We start from the raw sequence: 19,511 nt of genomic DNA, 5'->3' as shown, positions 1-19,511 counted from the left end.
CTTTTTCCTGCTTGTGGAATTTGCAGGTCTGTCTTAACATGGAGCATCCGCCGAGCCTTGCCGTCCCAGAAGTGTTTACAGATGCTTTGTCACTGTCAGCCTTCCTCGCCATGACCTGCTTTTTTTCTGGAAGCGTCAGTTTACAAAATGGAAAGAGGTCTGCCTCAAACTCCCATCATGTCATCTCCCTCAGCAGCAGCTCATTCGCAGAGTAACCTACTTCTGTCACCGACTGGCCCCATTAGTTTTCAGAACAAATTAGTCTTGATTTCAATAGGAATTTAGTGTCAGATTATCAGTCAACTTTCTGACACCGTTCCTGTACATCTGCCCTAGGGGGAAACGTTGGCATCACTCCTTCACTCCCTCCCCGTAAAATCTGGAGGAACAAACTGGCTATAGCCCAAAAGAGTCAAGCGAGCTATTAATGGCAGGTACACTTTTTAGCTATGCAGGTAATGCATCCTGCATCAGGGCATTGGTCCAGGACTAGAGAACCAGTTAAGGTAACAGGGCTGCTCTGCATTTGCAATTTTAAAGGGAATCCTTTAATGCTGGGGGGAAATGAAGAAGGATTGGAAGCTGCCTTATACCGAGTCAGATCACATGTCAGGGTTGGAGTCAGCAACAAAAGCAATAGATCACCTGCAGTTAAATCTTTATTCGAAGGAACAAGCCATAGCTCAGGCCTAGTGTTCTCAGCAATTCTTTCCAGGTCTTGCCCCGATGAAGCAGTTGCGAGGACTGAAGGTCGCCGCCTTCCCAGTGTCCCAGTGTGGTGTAGTGGTTAAGAGCGGTAGACTTGTAATCTGGTGAACCGGGTTCGCTTCCCCGCTCCTCCACATGCAGCTGCTGGGTGACCTTGGACTAGTCACACTCTCAGCCTCACTCACCTCACAGAGTGTTTGTTGTGGGGGAGGAAGGGAAAGGAGAATGTTAGCCACTTTGAGACTCCTTCGGGTAGTAATAAAGCGGGATATCAAATCCAAACTCCTCCTCCTCCTCCTCCTCCTCCTCCTCCTCCTCCTCCTCCTCCTCCTCCTCCTCCTGTCTTCTTCTTCTTCTTCTTCTTCTTCTTCTTCTTCTTCTTCTTCTTCTTCTTCTTCTTCTTCTTCTTCTTCTTCTTCTTCTTCTTCTTCTTCTTCTTCTTCTTCTTCTTCTTCTTCTTCTTCTTCCACCTGGAGTCCTCCTCTCCAGGGTCCTTCCCATGCAGTCTCATGCTCTGTCTGTGCATCTTGTTGGTATGGGCCCAACACAGCTTTGGAATTGGCAGTTTGCCTACTACTTCATGAGAATCTTGTAGAAAAAACCAAAACAAACCCACAGCATTAATTGGAACTAATGAGATATTAACAATGAAAAATTTATTAGATAATTTTCATTTAAATTAGTTTCAACAGTCTTTCCTGAATATTAAACAAAAAATTCAGCACATGAATTTCTGGTTTAAGTTAGTTAGACAATGTGGTGTTTCCTGATTGTAGAGCTTGTGTAAATTACCAGCATCGAAAACAAAGTAGATTTCAACAGTGAACATTCCAGGTTTTTTTGTTTTTGTTTTAAAAAACAAATCTTTCCATTACGAAATAAGCATAATGGTTATTGAATCAGTTCAACAGCTTCTGCACCTTTTTTGCATACATACTTTCCACAAATCAAAGGCACGATAAAGCCAATGTTAAGTACTTAAAAGTCCAATTTATTGCAAAATGAAAATGAAGCACATGATTAATACCTTCTTCGCAATTAACAGAACTGGAAAGTTCTTATCTCAAGCCAGATTATGCCCTAATAATTCTCATTATGGTTTATATATTTTTTCACATTCTTTTTAATGACGGCAGGTTCCCTGATAGCTCATACTAGGCAGGTTTGACTAATCTCAGTGGGATAACAGTATAAATGTTTGAAGAACTGTCACCCCCACCCCACAAAAAGATCTTCAGCACGCTATGTCGATTCTCCAACAACAATGCACATTGATTAGGAAGGTCACAGTCAGTATTAAATGGACACACAGTTATCAATATAACATGGCACTATGCTTTGCAGTCACCCTTCACTGCTTAAAAGTATTCACACGAGAAACTCATCCATTCACGATATGATATATCAGTATGATTTCACACAGCTACATTTTTTAGTTTTCTTCTGATGTGAGGTATACAGTGGATTTCAAAGCACAAACATTTAATTTTAAGGCATGTGTGAAACAGGTACACATCTTCTAAGTGAAAAAAATCCAATTCCTGTTATTTTGGCTCAAATGACATAATATAAACGTAACCATTTCTCTACCTTTTCCCTAATTGGAAAAGCTATTTTTTTAAAAAATGGCCAAGATTCAGAAAGCTTACACCCTGAGGGCTACTGGGCATACCCCAATTTGGAGTCTTTTTTTTGTCTTTTAAAAATTCAATTGGCAAGTCTTATCACAAATGGCATTTGTGAAACTTTCAAAAGTGTCTCGCCATGTTGGAAGGCTGCTGTTTTTGAGAAACAAAATTCCCATTGTGTGCTTCCTTGGATCCTGGCCATGATGACCAATAAAGAGACGAACCATTCTCTACTATCCCTCCAGGACATTAAAGATGTACCAAAATACCTTACAAAAATTACAAGTCACTAACAATGGCATATTATATGAGGAAGAAACCAGAGTGGAAATAGATAGTGGTTACTCATCATATGTGCTCACGGATCATTGTGAAATATCACTGAACAACAGGAGCTCTGTGTGAAGTTCCAAACTAATTTTTTTTACACACCAAAAAACTCGTAATTTATTATGGATAGGTTAGGCTGACCAAACAGAGTTTTACTCCTGGCTGGTTAAAAGAATCCTAAATATACATTCGATACAACTTGGGGAATGTTGTGTGTTATATAAAGTCCTTTGCTGGAAGTGTCTTCTATTTCTTCGTCACACTGGCCACTGCCTTCTTGGCAGCATCTTCAAGGTCACTTGCGGCGGTGATTGGGAGCCCACTTTCAGTCAGGATGCGCTTGGCTTCATGAACATTTGTCCCTGGTGGGAGAAAGAGGAGGGGAAAAGTTAACTTCCGGTTTTTGCCTTCTAGGTTTCGCAAGTCCAGAAGAAGGAGACCGAATGGAGATCCTATTTTACATCTAATGAACATTTTGATGTGAAATCACAACACACACACACACACACACACACACACACACACACACAAAAAAAAAAAACCTCAGCAGGTTTCCACTAGTATTCATGACTGCACATGATAATCTCAAAACACAAAGACAGGGTCTGTTAAGGCTTCAAGAGTCACAGAAATACAACTTCAAGGACACTCTTCTGAAACTTGGAAAGTCCCTGCCAGTGTATACAATACTGAATGAGGGGTAGAATAGAATCATAGAGTTGGAAGGGACCCCAAGAGTCATCTAGTCCTACCCCCTGCAATGCAGGAAACTCAGCTAAAGCATCCATGACAGATGGCCATCCAAGATCCGCTTAAAAACCTTCAAGGAAGGAGAGTCCACAACCTCCTGAGGGAGACTATCAAACAGTTCATACTGCCAGAAAGTTTCTCCTGCTTTTTAGCTGGAATCTCCAATGGCCTGATTTGGTATAAGGTAGTTTTCTATGTTCTCATAGAACCTTTTTGATTGGAGATGCCAAAGGTTGAACCTTGGACCTTTGGTATGCAAAGTATATGTTCTACTGCTGAGTAAAAGGTCCTCCTGGAAGCCTGCTGTATCTTCAGAACAGGCCAATATGTGCTCAGCAGTAAATTGTTTAGGTTAGGGGCAGGGAACCTTTGACCCTTTAGACATTGCTAAGCTATTACTCCCATCAGCCCTAGCAAGCATGGTCAATGAGCAGAGATGTTGGGAGTTGTAGTCAACAACATATGGAGGGCTAAATTTTTCCCTACATCTGATTTAGATTAAGGTCGCTGCAATGCAATGCATGTTCCTTGGAAAAACGGAACACTCTTTTGAGCCTAAGGTTGCAATCCTGTGCACATTTACCTGGGAGTAAGCTTCATTTAGCAGACAGTGGGACTTAATTCTGAGTAAATATGCACAGGACGGAATAGTAAGAGCCGCATTAGCTGATGCACACTTCATGTTCAGTCAACAGCAGCCCTGCATCCCCTTTGAAAAAGAAAATGCCATAAATTAAGAGAGACATTTCAGGGAAGTGTGCGTTACACTCTGTCAAGCTCCTATAAAAGGCACATGCATAACTAAATGAGAGTAGATTAATTAAAAGAGATGACTGATTGCTGCTCACATCCTGTAGCTCTTTGCTCATTAATGCTGAAAAAAAGATAGGCGCAGTTGAAATGTTCTGGCAGAGCGATCACACAAATTCCAGCTTTCCCAGAAGCCTCCTATGCGCTCTGGGCACCTCCTGACAATGATGGCACCTTTCACAGGGTAGGAGAAAGGGCAATGCACAAGACAAAAAGGTCTGTCAGAAATTGAGACAGGCGCTCCCCACCTCCAAGCTCTGGAGGCTTTAATAAGCACAGGCACTGAATGTCAATAAGGAAGATCAATACAAAAATGACAAGTGCCGTCTCAGAACCATCCTGGGAGTGGAGACCTCATTTGGGCCTTGGGTGAAATATCCACATGTATATGTTGGGACTAAAGCTAGAAAGAGGACAGTCACCTTTATGTTTCATTCCTGGAGCAGTAAAGCATTGCAATAAATCAACGGGAAGGCGATCAGTGTCTGGCAGTATAACGTGGAACAGATATATTTCCCCCATGTAAGTCAGGATGGCAGGAACATAGAAAGCTGTTTTAGGCAAGCCTATCGTCTGCATTGATTGGAAGAGGCTCTCCAGGGTTTTGGACTGGGGACATTCCCAGCCATTCCTGGAGATGCCAGAGGTTGAACCAGGGAATTGAACTTCTGAATGCTCTACCAGTGATCGACAGCTCTTCTAGTTAAGTAGGGCTGGCTAAGTCTTATGCAACAAGTGCAAAAAGTGTGGTTCATTTTTAAAAAGCTTCAAAGCGGCTCAATAAATATGCACCAATGAAGTGTTATTCAAATGTCTATGCCCTACAGGAGCTTGTCTACTACTATGCATTAATATTAGAGATGGGGAATGTGATCTTCCAGAAGCTGATGGACCACAATTCCCATCATCCCTGCTGGATAGGGCTGATGGGAGTTGGAGTCAAACTGTCAGCATGGTCAATGGTTAGAGATGATGTAGTACAGAATATCTGTGGGGGGGTATCATGTTAGGGGAAGGCTGGTTGGCTTATTTTTATTCAGAGTGGATTCTCAAGAAGTTCAATTCTCTGTGAGACTTCAATTTCTACACTGGAACACAAAATAAGCAGAGGCTTATGCCCGTTTGTTAAGTAACTACATTTCAATTGGATGAAATGAGTTTCACATACCAGGAATATTAGTAGGTGGCTTAAATCACCATTAACCAGAGAGCTGCAGAATTATCTTAATTGTGGCGGATGAAAAAAATTCTTGCAAAATCTTTCCCTCAAATTGCATGTGAGTGAGAACATCGATCTTTAGGTTTAAGAGCCAATGGTTTCACAGTCCCAACAGCAGGTAAAATCTCTCCATCTCAATTGCAGGAAGGCCAGTTCAATAGCGTTTACTAAGCTTCGAACTGTAAGTAACAAAACCACCGAAGACCACTTACACTAGTCATTTACCACCCACTGTGATAGGTTTAGCCTGTTTCTTTGTTCAAAGTATCACCAAACTTGCAATACTTCTTGTTATAGTAATGTACTAAATGCACCTTTGCACTGAATATACCCATGAAAAGATTATCTTGATTCAACTCATTTACCTCTAATCAAAACTGCTTGATTGTGATGCAGGGAGGGAAACTGAAAAAGCAATGCCAGTAGGACAAAGCCACTTTTCCCTTAGAGTCAAAGTGGCGAATGTGGAGTCGGCATACCTTTTTCCAAGAACAGGATGGAGCAGAGGAACTTCCTATCATACAGTAGTCATGGCTTGACTCTACCTGGCAAAAATTCTAGCAACGTCATCAGAGAACAAAGCCGGGGTCCATCTGTATGATTCAGCTGATTTCACTGCTGTGCTCTTCTGTCTTGTTGAATGGTTAAACCAGGGCTGAATGACCCGTCTTTGTCCATGGAGTTTTCTTGGCAGGGATACTGGAGTGGCTTGCCAGTTCCTTCTCCAGGTGGATCATGTTTAGTCAAAACTCTCCACTATGACCTGTCCATCTTGGGTGGCCCTGCATGGCATAGCTCATAGCTTCTTGTGGTCTCTTCCAACTCTACGATTCTATGATTCTCTGAGTTATTCAAGCCCCTTTGCCACGACAAGGCATTGATCCATGAAGGGATCCGTATTGAAGCTGAGGCTCCAATACTTTGGCCACCTCATGAGAAGAGAAGACTCCCTGGAAAAGACCCTGATGTTGGGAGAGATGGAGGGCACTAGGAGAAGGGGACAACAGAGGACGAGATGGTTGGACAGTGTTCTCAAAGCTACCAACATGAGTTTGACCAAACTGCGGGAGGCAGTGCAAGACAGGAGTGCCTGGCGTGCTCTGGTCCATGGGGTCACGAAGAGTCGGACACGACTAAACGACTAAACAACAACAACAAGAATGACCCGTGGCCCTCCAGATTCTAACTCAACACATCTTTGGCAAAGCATCATTTCCCTTCCTAGGGTCAGATAGGTCTAGAAGGCTATGCAATGTTTACACAGCATAGGAAGAAAGCACGGAGGTTACAAAATGCAGGCACACAAAGACCAAGGCTAATGCATTCTATCTAAAAGGTTAAACACAATTGATATTGGGACAGTTAGAGCAGAATCTAAACCTATGTCTATTATTCTATCAAATATCACAATGTTTGCATCATTGTTGAACTCTTAACTGCCATCAGCCTCGGCCAGCATGACCAATGAGAAGAGATGATGGGCCAGTGCTGTCAACTGTCCCCCCTTTTTTTGCGGGAAATTCCCTTATTCAGCGCCCTTACTTTCATATCCGGGAGTTGACAGCCCCATAGGATTCCTTATCTTCAAATCCGGGGGTTGACAGCTATGTGATGGGCACTGTTGTGCAAAAAGCAACTGGAAGACCACAGGTTCCCAATCACGATGTTTAAATAGTCTAGCACAATGTGCATAAGCCTGCCCTCTCCTTGAGGACGGCATGCTCCGCCCACCCTTTCTTCCTATGTGACTGCTTTTAGTTAACAGAAACTTCCCATGCTGCCCAAACTGAGAATTGTGGTTAATAATAACTATGGTTTGTTTAAAGAAGCCAGTTTTCATAAACAGCGTTTCAAAATGACATGTTTGAGACTAACCGGTTAGTGTTAACCGCAGTTTGTTACACCTGGTGGCAAGATAAACCATGGGCAAGGAAAGAGGAAAGCTTCTGAATTTCTTCTCAGGAGGAGAGGCTGAGAGGGAGTATGCAAGCCCAGAGGAGGCCATTTGGGACTGTGCATGAGCAGGGAATTATCCTTATGATTAATTGCTGCAAAACACTCAAGAGTTATTAATGGACTTATCTGACATTTAAAAGAGTGGGACAGCTCCAGCTTGAACAAAACTCTTGAATGTGTAGTGAGGCCCCGTGGAGTCTTAAAATGCAATCAGACGACTTCAGGCCAGCTCTAGTTAAAAGGGACTTCCGATGCAACATTTTAAAGGAAAAGTGAACTTTGGCACGCAGTGCCGGCAATCTGGAGAGGTATACATAAAAACCTTACAGTAAGTTTTACTTTGTTTGTGCACCAAGTGTGCTGAAAAACACAGGAATAAGGTCACAGAAACTTCTTCCAAAGAAGAGCTTATCTGGGCCACTTTTTGTTGATAATTGGCCATCTCTGAAAAACTATCACTTGGCAGTGCTTGGAGCTTCCTTCTGCCCTGTTTTCTTTCTGCACACATAATGTAGTCCCAATGCAGCTTCCAAAAGACAAACACAGTTTTGACCTTAACTCCCTCTTCCTTTGCCACTAGAATGTAATTAATGTCATCTCAATATTTAACAATTTGTGCTGCTTCAGCCCTTTTAATCGGAGATAATCCTAAATGAGAGCAGAAGGATGTTAGTCATTCTGGGGACTACTGCTTATGCTCATGAATATGCCAGGACGTTTCCACAGAATGTGAAGATAAATTATAATCAGGTCACATCAGGACGAGAATAGGGAATTTTTAAACGGGATAAGAGGCTGAACCAATTTAAGCTTCCAAATTGCATCAAGATCATTTTAATTTGTGTGTGTGTGTGCCAAATTCTTTTTATACTTTCATAGAGGGGTTTTAAGATTTTATTTTCCTGCTCTTGATATCCCCTTTGCCAACTTTTGTATCAACGATACAGAATCCCTAAAATGGCAGTCACCCTAAAATGGTAAAGAAAGAATAAGAATTTGTAAAGATAGATTTTTTTGTTGTATTTGCATTGTTTTTGTGTGTAGAGGTATTTTTTTGTTTGTTATATTATATGGTGCTGGAGGAGACTCTTGAGAGTCCCATGGACTGCAAGAAGATCAAACCTATCCATTCTTAAGGAAATCAGCCCTGAGTGCTCACTGGAAGGACAGATCCTGAAGTTGAGGCTCCAATACTTTGGCCACCTCATGAGAAGAGAAGAATCCTTGGAAAAGACCCTGATGTTGGGAAAGATTGAGGCCACAAGGAGAAGGGGACGACAGAGGACAAGATGGTTGGACAGTGTTCTCAAAGCTACCAACATGAGTCTGACCAAACTGCGGGAGGCAGTGGAAGACAGGAGTGCCTGGTGTGTTATGGTCCATGGGGTCACGAAGAGTCGGGCACGATGAAACGACTAAACAACAACAACAACAAGTGCTTAGAAATTCAACAAAAAAATTGGGGGGGGGGAGAGAAACAATACAGAATCCCTCCTGCAGTATATTGACTTTCAGTGTCTTCAGTTCACATAAAATCTTAGGTGAACTTTTCATTCACCAGGTAAAGTGGTTTATTTGCGCAAAGGAGCCATGAACGAGTAGCTTTTAGGTATCCGGTACACTAATTTCTCTAACTTCTCATGTATGAGTAGTACTCAGAACACTGAAAATCGCAGAGGCCACTGCAGCTGAGCATTATTAAACTCCCCTGCTCCTTTTAGGGAATGAACGATATGCTCTGAGAGAAAAAGATTCCGCAAATACAATCAACGTATTGTGTGAAATGTCCTCCCGCATTCCACCAAGATATTGAAGCACGTTTTGAAATGAAATTGTTGAAAAACCTGGAGTATCGCAGATCAGAGTTGGAAAGCGGCTCAAAAGCCAAATTGTCCAACCCCCTATCAAAGCAGGAAATACAGCTTCCCCGACAGGTGACCACCCAGCCTCTGCCAATAAACCTCTAAGAGCCTATCACCTTCTGAGGCAACTTGTTCCGTTGCTAAATAGCTTTCCCCATCAGTTTCCCCTAATGCTTAGTCAAAATCTCCCTTCTTCTAAATTGAACCCATCCTTTTAAGGTTCTGATAGCACTGGGTTTGTCTCATGACATGTGGCGGTGTTGTGCTAAAATAGTGGTCAGCACACTCCACCTTGAGCAATTATTTGCTGATGCTAAGCAGGCCTCAAAACTGAGGTGCATGGCTGCAGATGGTTGCTGGAGCTGTCTTCAGGGAAATGTCACTGAGAGATCACTCTGAGGTTATCACTCTGGTGTATTACAGGCTTGGCACTTTTGAAACACCATGAAACATCAAGCCGGGACATCTAAAATCGTACTGCTCCCTCTTTACTTGTCAGCCTTCCCTAAACCAAATTCCTTGTTCATTTTGCCACATCAAAATGCTTAAGGGAATGTTAATGAGATCGTCCTAAAAGAAAGCTAATTATACTAGCAGCTTTCTTCTAATGACACCCCTTAGCTGTTAACCATAAAGGATAATTTCTGCTACACAGATGAGATATTTCTAAAACATGTGGGAGAGCAATATGAGCAGGGCAAGAGACACCCGGGCTTGTATCCAACTAAATCATTGCATGAGCGAAACAGCATTGTGCAATGGAAAACCACCTGCACCCACTCCAAATCTGCTCCGAGATTTTACTTAACCTTTTTTCCATAGCAGATTTGAGTGCGGGACAGGAAGCATGCAGGAGAAATAAAGGGAGGGGAGTTCTGTTTTGTTATCTAACTACTTAGTTGGCTAAATGGCAGTTGTGACCCACACATGCAAGTATATCTCAAAAGTTGCCAAGGGACAGCAAACTCATGTCCAAATGGCTCAGTCGATACAGCATGAGACTCTTAATCACAGAGTCAGGGGTTTGTGCCCCACACTGGGCGAAAGATTCCTGCATTGCAGGGGGTTGGACTAGATGACCCTCATGGCCCCTTCCAACTCTACAATTCTATGATTCCTTTGCCCTTCTTTCTTTCCCCATGGGGATCTGGTTGGCCACTGTGAGAACAGAGTGCTGAACTAGCAGAGCTCTTTGGTATGTCTTGTTCTAGCTGTATGCAAAAATCATTTGCAAAATGCACAGTGACTTCAATAGTGGTCTCCTAGTGCAGGCGAAACTCTTGGAAGTTCTTCATCTACAGAGCAGGCAAGGAGGCCAATATGGATAGTATCTCAATAGGAAGCGGAAGGGATATTCACTAGAGCTGAAATTCATAAAACTGGCAGTGTAAGTAGGTGCAGTAGTGTAAATTATTAGAACTTGGGCCACGAGGCTTCTTCAGAAAACATCTAGATTTCTATAAAGCCATTCAAAAATGAGTGAAAAGGGAAAGTAGTAAAGATTCTCACTAATGGCAAGGAATAATCAGCAGTTTGTTTTATCCGAACCATTATTATTATTTTTTAAAAATATCCTCTCTGGTGTTTTGGTTTTCATTTTTTTTTAAAACTCAAAAGTTACATGCAGCTCTACAAAGGACGGTAAACAGAATTGATGTGAGTAAAAGTTTCCATGCAAAAATAATAATAATAAAAAATAGACAAAGTCGGGTGTTCTCATGACGAATATAAACGGGTATGAGTAGTTCATACGGTATCAGTCGCACAAAGCAAACACTTGAATTAAACTGTCTTGTGGAAATGAAAGGAAACAGGCAAATGATGTACAGGCAATAGATATACTATGAGCAAAATTAACTATGCACAGCATGGTGAGGTTTATTTAAAATCAGAGGAGACATTTCAAGGATGTCAATAAACAGAAACGTAAGCTAAAAGCGTTCCATGACCTAAAACGGGTGGAAGCAACCAATTGTTTGCGCCCCCTTTCCTGCCACAAAGCACGGGAATTTGATAAACCTTGCTTATTTTGAGAAATGAATGAGAATATCACCAGAAAGCGCAGCAAATACTGAAATATTTAAAACCTAGAAAGCTCAAGAAATAGGCTTTTGGGGGGGGGGGAGCTTCCCCCTCTAAACTAAACCAGCATTAACCTCCTGCCACTGGATGGTGTTAGAGAACTGTAAACAGGTTTCCAACGCAAAGCTATCAAAATAATCTGCACTTCGCTTGCACGAAAGCAAGTTTGAAAGAGAAAAGGCATAGGATTTGAAGAGAGATTTATGCTGCCTTACTCCAGTCACACCAGATAATAGGGAAGATTTCCCTCAAATTTTAGCTCTTCCAAAGTGGGGCAAAATGATGAACCATTTTATTAAATACACTGAGGAGCTGGGCACCAAACAAATTTGGGCCACTGATGGCCTGAAAAATATACATCTGTTTCCCCACATTATTTATTTATTATTTTTATTTATTAATTTTACTTTTAGAAGGCACAGTAGTGTTACTTTTAGATGCATACTTGCATCTGAAGATGAACAATATGGCAAGTTTCAGATAAGTGTCCTGAATTCTAAGAATAGGTTGCCAAACATTTATTGCAGATCCATGGAGAGATAAAAGATAGAAAGAAAATAAAAACATGTCAAATTTTCATGCAAGATGCTGCACAGGGTAAAACAGTTATACAAAAAGAGGGGGAGAAGCACAAGATCGGCAGTGCAGATCCATATACACTTAGGTTCCGCTATGCAAACCTAATTCGTTCCTGAGAAATGGTTCGTAGGGCAAGCATTTGCATAGCGAGTCGAGCATTTCCATTATTTCCTATGGGGGAAATTCTAATGTGTTCCAAACCAAGGAAGTTTAATTCCCAAATGATTTTAAAAAGCCCAGCAAAACCATAAACAGCAGCATTATTATAAGGAGAGACCACACTCACATTCCTGCTCAGAGAATTGTTCAGGATGCTGAAGAATTGCTTCCTGATTTGTATGAATGCAGGTCCCATCGTTTAGACCAGGGGTGGTCAACCTTTTTATACCTACTGCCCACTAATGCATCTTTCTTGATGGTAAAATTTCCTGACCGCCCACCAGTGCTTGTGCCGGCTTGTGCCGTAGAACCCCCTACCGCCCACCTAGAACCCTGAAACGCCCAATAGTGGGAGATAGGGACCAGGTTAACAACCCCTGGTTTAGACATTTGTACAAATCCTTAAGTTCTTAACTCGAGGTACTATTTCTGGGTTAGTGGAGTCTGTAACCTGAAGTGTCTGAAACCCGAGGTACCACTGTACTGTTTTGAGCACTGTGGCATTGGGAAGTAGTCAAGAGTCTTACATAGGCATTCACACAATTAGTATCGTATACGGAAGTGGGTATGCATTGTTTAGCTCCGCCCCCTCCACTCCATCCGCATTACATAGCCCTGCGGTGGGAATCCCATTCAGTGCCTAGAGACAGGCAGCCAAGTCATGTACCGTATTTTTCCGTGTATACCACGCCCCCATGTATAACACGAGCCCTATTTTTGGGGACTCAAACTGAAGAAAATGGGGAGAGATTGCTCAGAGCTGTTCAGCTTTTTATTTTTTGGCGAAGGATTGACCAGAGTTGTTCAGCTTTTTGGGGGGAGGGGGGGTTGGACCAGATTTGTTGAGCTTTTTTTGGGGGGGGGTATTGCCGAAAATTGCTCGCCCGTCTGAGCAGCGCTGCCACCCATTCTCCACAAAAAACTGCCTATCAGCTGTTCCTTCCCCGCCAAAAACCAGAAAATGCCACCAGCCCTATTACCGTGGCAAAAGCTAATAGACGCCAGACCTTGTCGCAGCCACCAAAGACACCACAGACCAACCAATCCCACATCAACCAAGTATAAGACAAATTGCTAAACGTGATTTTTTTTTTTGGGGGGGGGAAACCTTGTCCAAATAACAGAAAATAACGGTATCCATAGTAGTGACCACAGGAGGAATGACTGCTGGGAGGAGTGTAGAGAGAAGAAACGCCATGGCGCGTCTGCAGCAGCACAACCAGATGCCTTCATCTGCCCCAGCTGCAACAAAACATGTCTCTCCTGTATCGGTCTCTACAGCCACAGCAGGCACTGCAACCTTCCAATGGTTTGACTTCACACTCCTCCACTGACAGACAGATGCCCATAACAAAAAACATAGCCCTGCTACCCTCCGTGTACTGGGAGGGGAAGTGTCTGCGGCAGGGCTCTCTGGCTGTAATTGTGGTGGATCCCCAAGTGATTCAGGAAACCTCCCTCTCAAGATCCTAAATTGTGCAAGGAACCTCCGTAAGCACAACAGGCTCCCCACCTCACATGTTTGTCTTTGCAAGGCGGGGAAAGTGGCAGGGCTAGGCAGGGGCGTGCGATGGGGCTTGATCCTCATTACGCCTCGTGGTGTGCGCTGCACACCTGAACAGGGCTAAAGAGCTGCTTGCCTAGCAATTAGTCCTGGGATTCGCCATCTCTATATCCGGCTGCCATGAAGCCACATACAAATCTATGCCTTACTTGATGCAGTGGGACAGTTAGTAATGTCCCTCGGCGTGTTTTCACTAGAGCTCCCCTATTCGTATGCCACGCTCCATCTTTTGTAGCATGTATCCGAGTCCAAAAGGTATACCTTCACCGTTAAACATTATTACTCAAAAAGGTGCCTCTTAAATCAGGCTTCCTCAACCTCGGCCCTAACACGCCAGCAGAGATGTATTCAAACATCACATTATCTGATCATCCAAACCAGGCATCCCCAAACTCGGCCCTCCAGATGTTTTGGGACTACAATTCCCATCATCCCTGACCACTGGTCCTGCTAGCTAGGGATCATGGGAGTTGTAGGCCAAAAACATCTGGAGGGCCGAGGTTGAGGAAGCCTGTCTTAAATCAATAACAAAATTTTGATGTGGAGCAGCAGGGAAACGTGGTCAAAGGCATTTTCACCATGCTTTTGATTCAACCATTTATTCTGGAGCTGAACATCTGCGTTTGTCGGATGTCGAATTTTAACTGCCTCGTAGTGTCTTCTGTGGGAATCTGGTATCTTACGTACTGTAATAGGTGGACGTTCATCATCTGCATATGTTACACCAATGCATGATGTAAGTAAGGCAGAAATGGAGGTGGGATGACAATGATCCTGGTGTGCCATATGCACTGATTTTATGTGAATTGGTCCATCATCATCATCATCATCATCATTTATTATTTATACCCCGCCCATCTGGCTGGGTTTCCCCAGCCACTCTGGGTGGCTTCCAACAAAACATTAAAATACAATAACCCCTTCCTCTACACCTATAGTTATGTCTGTCAAAAATCCCAATAACTAAAGAGATTCTGGTTTGTTTATTCATTCAGTGGTGTGTTGAGGAGATGGGAGCCCTGATGTCTCCTTAGCTATGTTGAGTTTCCTATTCATTTATCCAAGGGAACAGGTGTGTCTCTGCATAAAATTACACCTGCAATCAGAACTACTCCTTCCACTAAAACGAATGAAGATATGTGAATTTTGTGTGTTGTGCGTGTGTACACAAGTATGGAACCCCAACCTGGAGACCAGACTTACGGAAAGCTGGTAACAGTGGGTTGTATCCCATGCCAGTCCTACTCAGGGTAGACCCACCGAAGTTAATGGATATGGCTAACTTAGGCTCATTAATTTCAATGGGTCTACTCTGTGTAGAACTTAAGTCAGATACAACCCAGAGCAGGCACCCCCAAACTGCGGCCCTCCAGATGTTTTGGCCTACAACTCCCATGATCCCTAACCAACAGGACCAGTGGCCGGGAAAGATGGGAATTGTAGTCCAAAACATCTGGAGGGCCGAAGTTTGGGGATGCCTGACCCAGAGCATCTTGACTGAGGGAAAATCCTGTATCATTTTGCAATTGTGTCTACTTTGTGTGAGCAGTGCCTCTCTGGCTTTAATCCTGTACTTTTAACTATTTGCTATAAAAATCCTGTTAACAAAAAATTGCTAAAAAGGAGCTGCTCTTTCCCAGCACAAATGACTATTTCAAGTTAAAATGCAAAATACACGGTTCTTCCAGTCACCCTGGCTCCTAAAAAGAAAAGAAATGGCTTTTCTGCTGGAAAATTCATACTCTCTCTCTCTCTCTCTCTCTCTCTCTCTCTCTCTCTCTCTCTCTCTCTCTCTCTCTCTCTCTCTCTCTCCTCTCCCTCTCCCTCTCCCTCTCTTTCTCTCCTCATCAAGCAAGAAAATACATGTAATTATAAAGTTACCATTTTCAAACAGGTGAATAATCCTTTCTTTATCCACTGGTAAAACAGCTGGTAATTATTATATAGCTGGGAACAAAGATTTGTCCATAAAATCCAGCTAAATCAAGACAGATCTGACTGATTAAAACTTTACTCATCCAGACATTTGTAATACATTGCATGTGGGCAAATAGTCTTTAAAGTCCAGGGCACAAATCTGTAAAGATTTATGGGAATAATCATGAACCTCCAGTTAGGGGGAAATGTGCCTAATGGAAAACGCAAAACATACTAGGTCCCTCTTCACCATCTTATGAAGCTGTATTTTATTGTACCTGTGGACTCCAGTCTCCCCATAAAAAAATAAGGAATTATTAATTTTAATTAATTTTAATCTCATTCCAAGCGGTGGGAAGTTCAAAGAAGAGCAGATAATACGATTAAGGGTCCGCGATGGAGGATCAGCTACAAGGGAAGATTAAAGAAACTAAATCTACATGCATCTCAGCCAATGATTACGAAACTTGAGGGTGGATGTTTTGTGTCACACGATTTTGGCCTACAAGTATAGTGCTGTTAAAATGCAGATTGTAACAAAACGCTGCTTCCAGTGATCCAAAACCCCCAAAATAAAAATGAAGTATAGAAGGAGTAAAACATCGGAGATCTTTAAATGTGGGACATCTTTGCTCAATGAAAGGGATGTTCTGGAAGACACCAAGGACCTTTTTCACAAGTTGTAGCGATGGCCACCAAGATGGCTTTAAAAGAAGATTAGACAAATGAATGAAGGATAAGGTTACCAATGGCTAAAAGGCTATGATGGCTGCGCTCCACCTCTACTGTCAGAGGTGCTGTTAGCCAGAGGACAGAGCCCTGAATGCCATTTGCTGGGAATCACAAGTGGGGGAGAGGGCTGCTGCACTCTGGTCCTGCTTGTGGGCTTTCCCTAGGCATCTGGTTGGCCACTGTGAGAACAGGATGCTGGACTAGACAGGGTTTTTGTCTGATGCAACAGGACTCCTCTTAAATTTCTCACCCACATCTGCTCTAGGATGCACTCTACAGGACGAACACAAAATTGAACAGGTTATGTACTGTTCTCTCTCTCTCTCTCTCTCTCTCTCTCGTGTGTGTGTGTGTGTGTGTGTGTGTGTGTGTAATCTCATTTCAAAGACACCCACGCATGCGTGCACACACACACAAATCTGGATAGAATTTTCAGTAATTTGTCAAAACTTATCCACTCAGAAGGGCTAAAATGCTTGCAAATTTTATCCACTTCTGTTAAACAGAAATAAGTTATGGGCAATAGTGAATGGGGGAAGCGTGAAGTTTCTTTTCTTCTGAATCAAACTGAGACCCTGAGGTTTCTGAATGTTGCTCCTTTCTGAACCACTGAATTAGAGTCAGAACTGAATGTGTGGTATAATAATAATAATAATAATAATAATATTTATACCCAGCCCATCTGGCTGGGTTTCCCCAGCCACTCTGGGTGGCTTCCTACAGAACATTAAAATACAATAATCTATAAAATAATAATAAAAAGGTCAACGGATGCAAAGGAATGTTGTAGATTTCAAACTTACCTTCAAGTCTGACCACTAGAGGCACTTTCAGTTCAAGCTCTCGGCAGGCTTTGGTGATGCCGTTGGCTATAATGGCACAGTTGACAATCCCACCAAAAATATTGACCAGAATTGCTTCAACCTGGGGGAGAAAAAGAAACATACTGTCAAATTTGTTAAAACATGTGCCTTTTAAAATGGAGGCATAAGGCCGTAGCAGTAGATGCAGCTACTACTAGAAGTGGATGGATATGACCTGAGCCAGTGGAAGCCTGTAAGATTCAACATATAGTCTGCTGGAAAAGTTAATGTAGATTCCTCAATATTATGCAGTAATGGGTGAACTCCCCACAGTCTGAATTGGATTGGATTAGACAGAAGTTCGGTTGCTTTCTCAAAAGTCAGAAGCTTATTTTTTGAGCCAATTTAGACTTCAGAAGTTGTCCTCACCCTTTGTCCTATTTGCCACCAAACTGGCCTTGGGAAAAACTACAGTTCTCAAAAGCTACTTTTGCTTTTGGAGTAAAAAAGATAGATCACTTCCTCTTCTCTTCTCTTTCCCTATTGCAGGGATGGGGAACCTATGTCCCTCCAGATGTTGCTGGACTACAAATTCCATTATCCCCGACCACTGGCCATTTTGGCTGGGACTGATGGGATTTGGAGTCCAACAATACTGCAGGGGACATAGGTTAGCCACTCCTGCTTGAAGGAATGTAAACAGAACACAGCTCTGTTACACTGCATAGGGGAAGGCAGCGATTACTTTCCAGGTCCTATTGAGAGGCAAGCTTTAACAAGCACCTGAGTTTTTTTCCCCTGAGTGTGGCTTGTAAGAACTGGTCTGGCATCTTTAACTGGAAGGGAAGTGGGGAGGGCTATTGAGAGTTGAGCAGGCAAGCCAGGAATTCTTTTTTAGCTTGCATTAAAAACTGAGCTGGAAAAGCTTCCCTTTTCTTTAAGGAGAGCTTTATGAGCTCCAAAAGCTTATATCTGAGTATCAGAGAACTTCACTGGCTTTTACCGCTTGACTTAAAATTGAAGGACATCTTTCAGATTGCGTATTAGGGACCAGCTGGCATACTCTTGATGTGAAAGGTCTGGGTTTTTGGTTTTACAAAGCCTTGAAATGTTTGAGTTCTGGGTTCAGAAGTGGGCACACTGAGTAGCTGTGGGAAAGCCAGATAATTTCAGATGTAATTTCCCATGAATAAAATTGTGGTAATATTGACAAACATCAGTATGTGTTGAAAATGCATAAGGTAATGGACTGAAGTACTTTGAAACATATAGTATATAGGCTGAGCTTTGAGAATGGTGATTAGTGACTCAGCCAGACCTTCTGACTTAAGATTGCCCTGTATAAATAGGTTCTGAAGAGGCCTTCAGTGCCATCCGTTTTGGTAATCTGCATAATTTTCTCGTTTGTTGCAGAATATGCACCTATAGGTCGCACTCCTGTTACTGGGAGATTTGCATACCCAGCAGTTAGAAACATAGTATATAGTACCTGCGAAAATGCAAAACTTTCCCAAAGGTTTTGCCATCTACTGCTTATTGTGATTGCTTTGTGGAATGAGATTGCGCAAGTGTCATGGACAACTGCTGGATAATGTATGCCACGATTAGTGAGCAGCAGCGATGTCCCCTGCAATGGCTCTATTTTGTAAACTCCCCCCCCTTTAAAAATGCTTATTCTTCTTCAATTCTTTTGCAAAAAATTCGTCTTGCAAATCGCGGTTTCCCATAGGAATGCATTGAAATTTAATTAACGCGTTCCTATGGGCAAAAAAATAAATTTCAATGCATTCCTATGGGAAACCACGATTTGCAAGACAATTTTTTCCCAAAACAAATTGACTCGCGGAACGAATTAAATTCGTCTTGCGAGGCACCACTGTAAAAGGACACATTCTACTCATGTAGAAACACCAGGCAGGCCCCACAAATAACCCTGAGATGCATTTTAAATAAAAGGACACATTCTACTCATGTAAAAACATGCTTATTTCCGGACCGTCCGTGGGCCAGATTTAGAAGGCGATTGGGCCGCATCCGGCCCTGGGGCCTTAGTTTGGGACCCCCTGGTTTAGGATAAGCACATGCAGAATTAAGAGCACAAGGGAATGCTAAACTTAGTGTCATTTTAATACGATCAGGATGGCACTGGTATCTTCTCATTAACTTCCTTTTCAGCTAATTTTTACTATATTCTTTTTGTGCTTCCCTTGCAGTCTAGAATAGTTTAGATCTTGCTTTTACATTTCCCTGCTAAATACTGCATTGAATACCACACTTGATGGCATAGAAGGATTACCACAGCGAAGCTCCCCTAGTCAAGAAATAAGTGATTGGAGCCACATAAGACAAAATGTGTGTGATGGGATTTATTAAGGATAAGAATGCACTATGAATAGCTGTCTCTGCTGATTT

General features: G+C 42.5%; 1 protein-coding gene across 1 annotated transcript in view; it reads right to left on the bottom strand.

Annotated features, from left to right (window-relative positions):
* Nucleotides 1–1,347: 1,347 nt before the first annotated feature.
* Nucleotides 1,348–19,511, bottom strand: part of SUCLG2 (succinate-CoA ligase GDP-forming subunit beta) — a 216,954-nt gene continuing 198,790 nt past the window's right edge. Inside the window, exons 10-11 of the mRNA XM_035106696.3 lie at nt 17,100–17,220; nt 1,348–3,028 (exon numbers count right to left, since the gene is read on the bottom strand). Of these exons, the coding sequence (XP_034962587.1) occupies nt 2,913–3,028; nt 17,100–17,220 (237 nt within the window). The 3' untranslated portion in view covers nt 1,348–2,912. The remainder of the gene's footprint in view (nt 3,029–17,099; nt 17,221–19,511) is intronic.

This window comes from Zootoca vivipara, chromosome 2, assembly GCF_965207765.1.
Source record: "Zootoca vivipara chromosome 2, rZooViv2.hap1.1, whole genome shotgun sequence".
Classification (NCBI taxonomy): Eukaryota; Metazoa; Chordata; class Lepidosauria; order Squamata; family Lacertidae; genus Zootoca; species Zootoca vivipara.
This window is presented reverse-complemented; position numbering and strand designations above follow the sequence as displayed.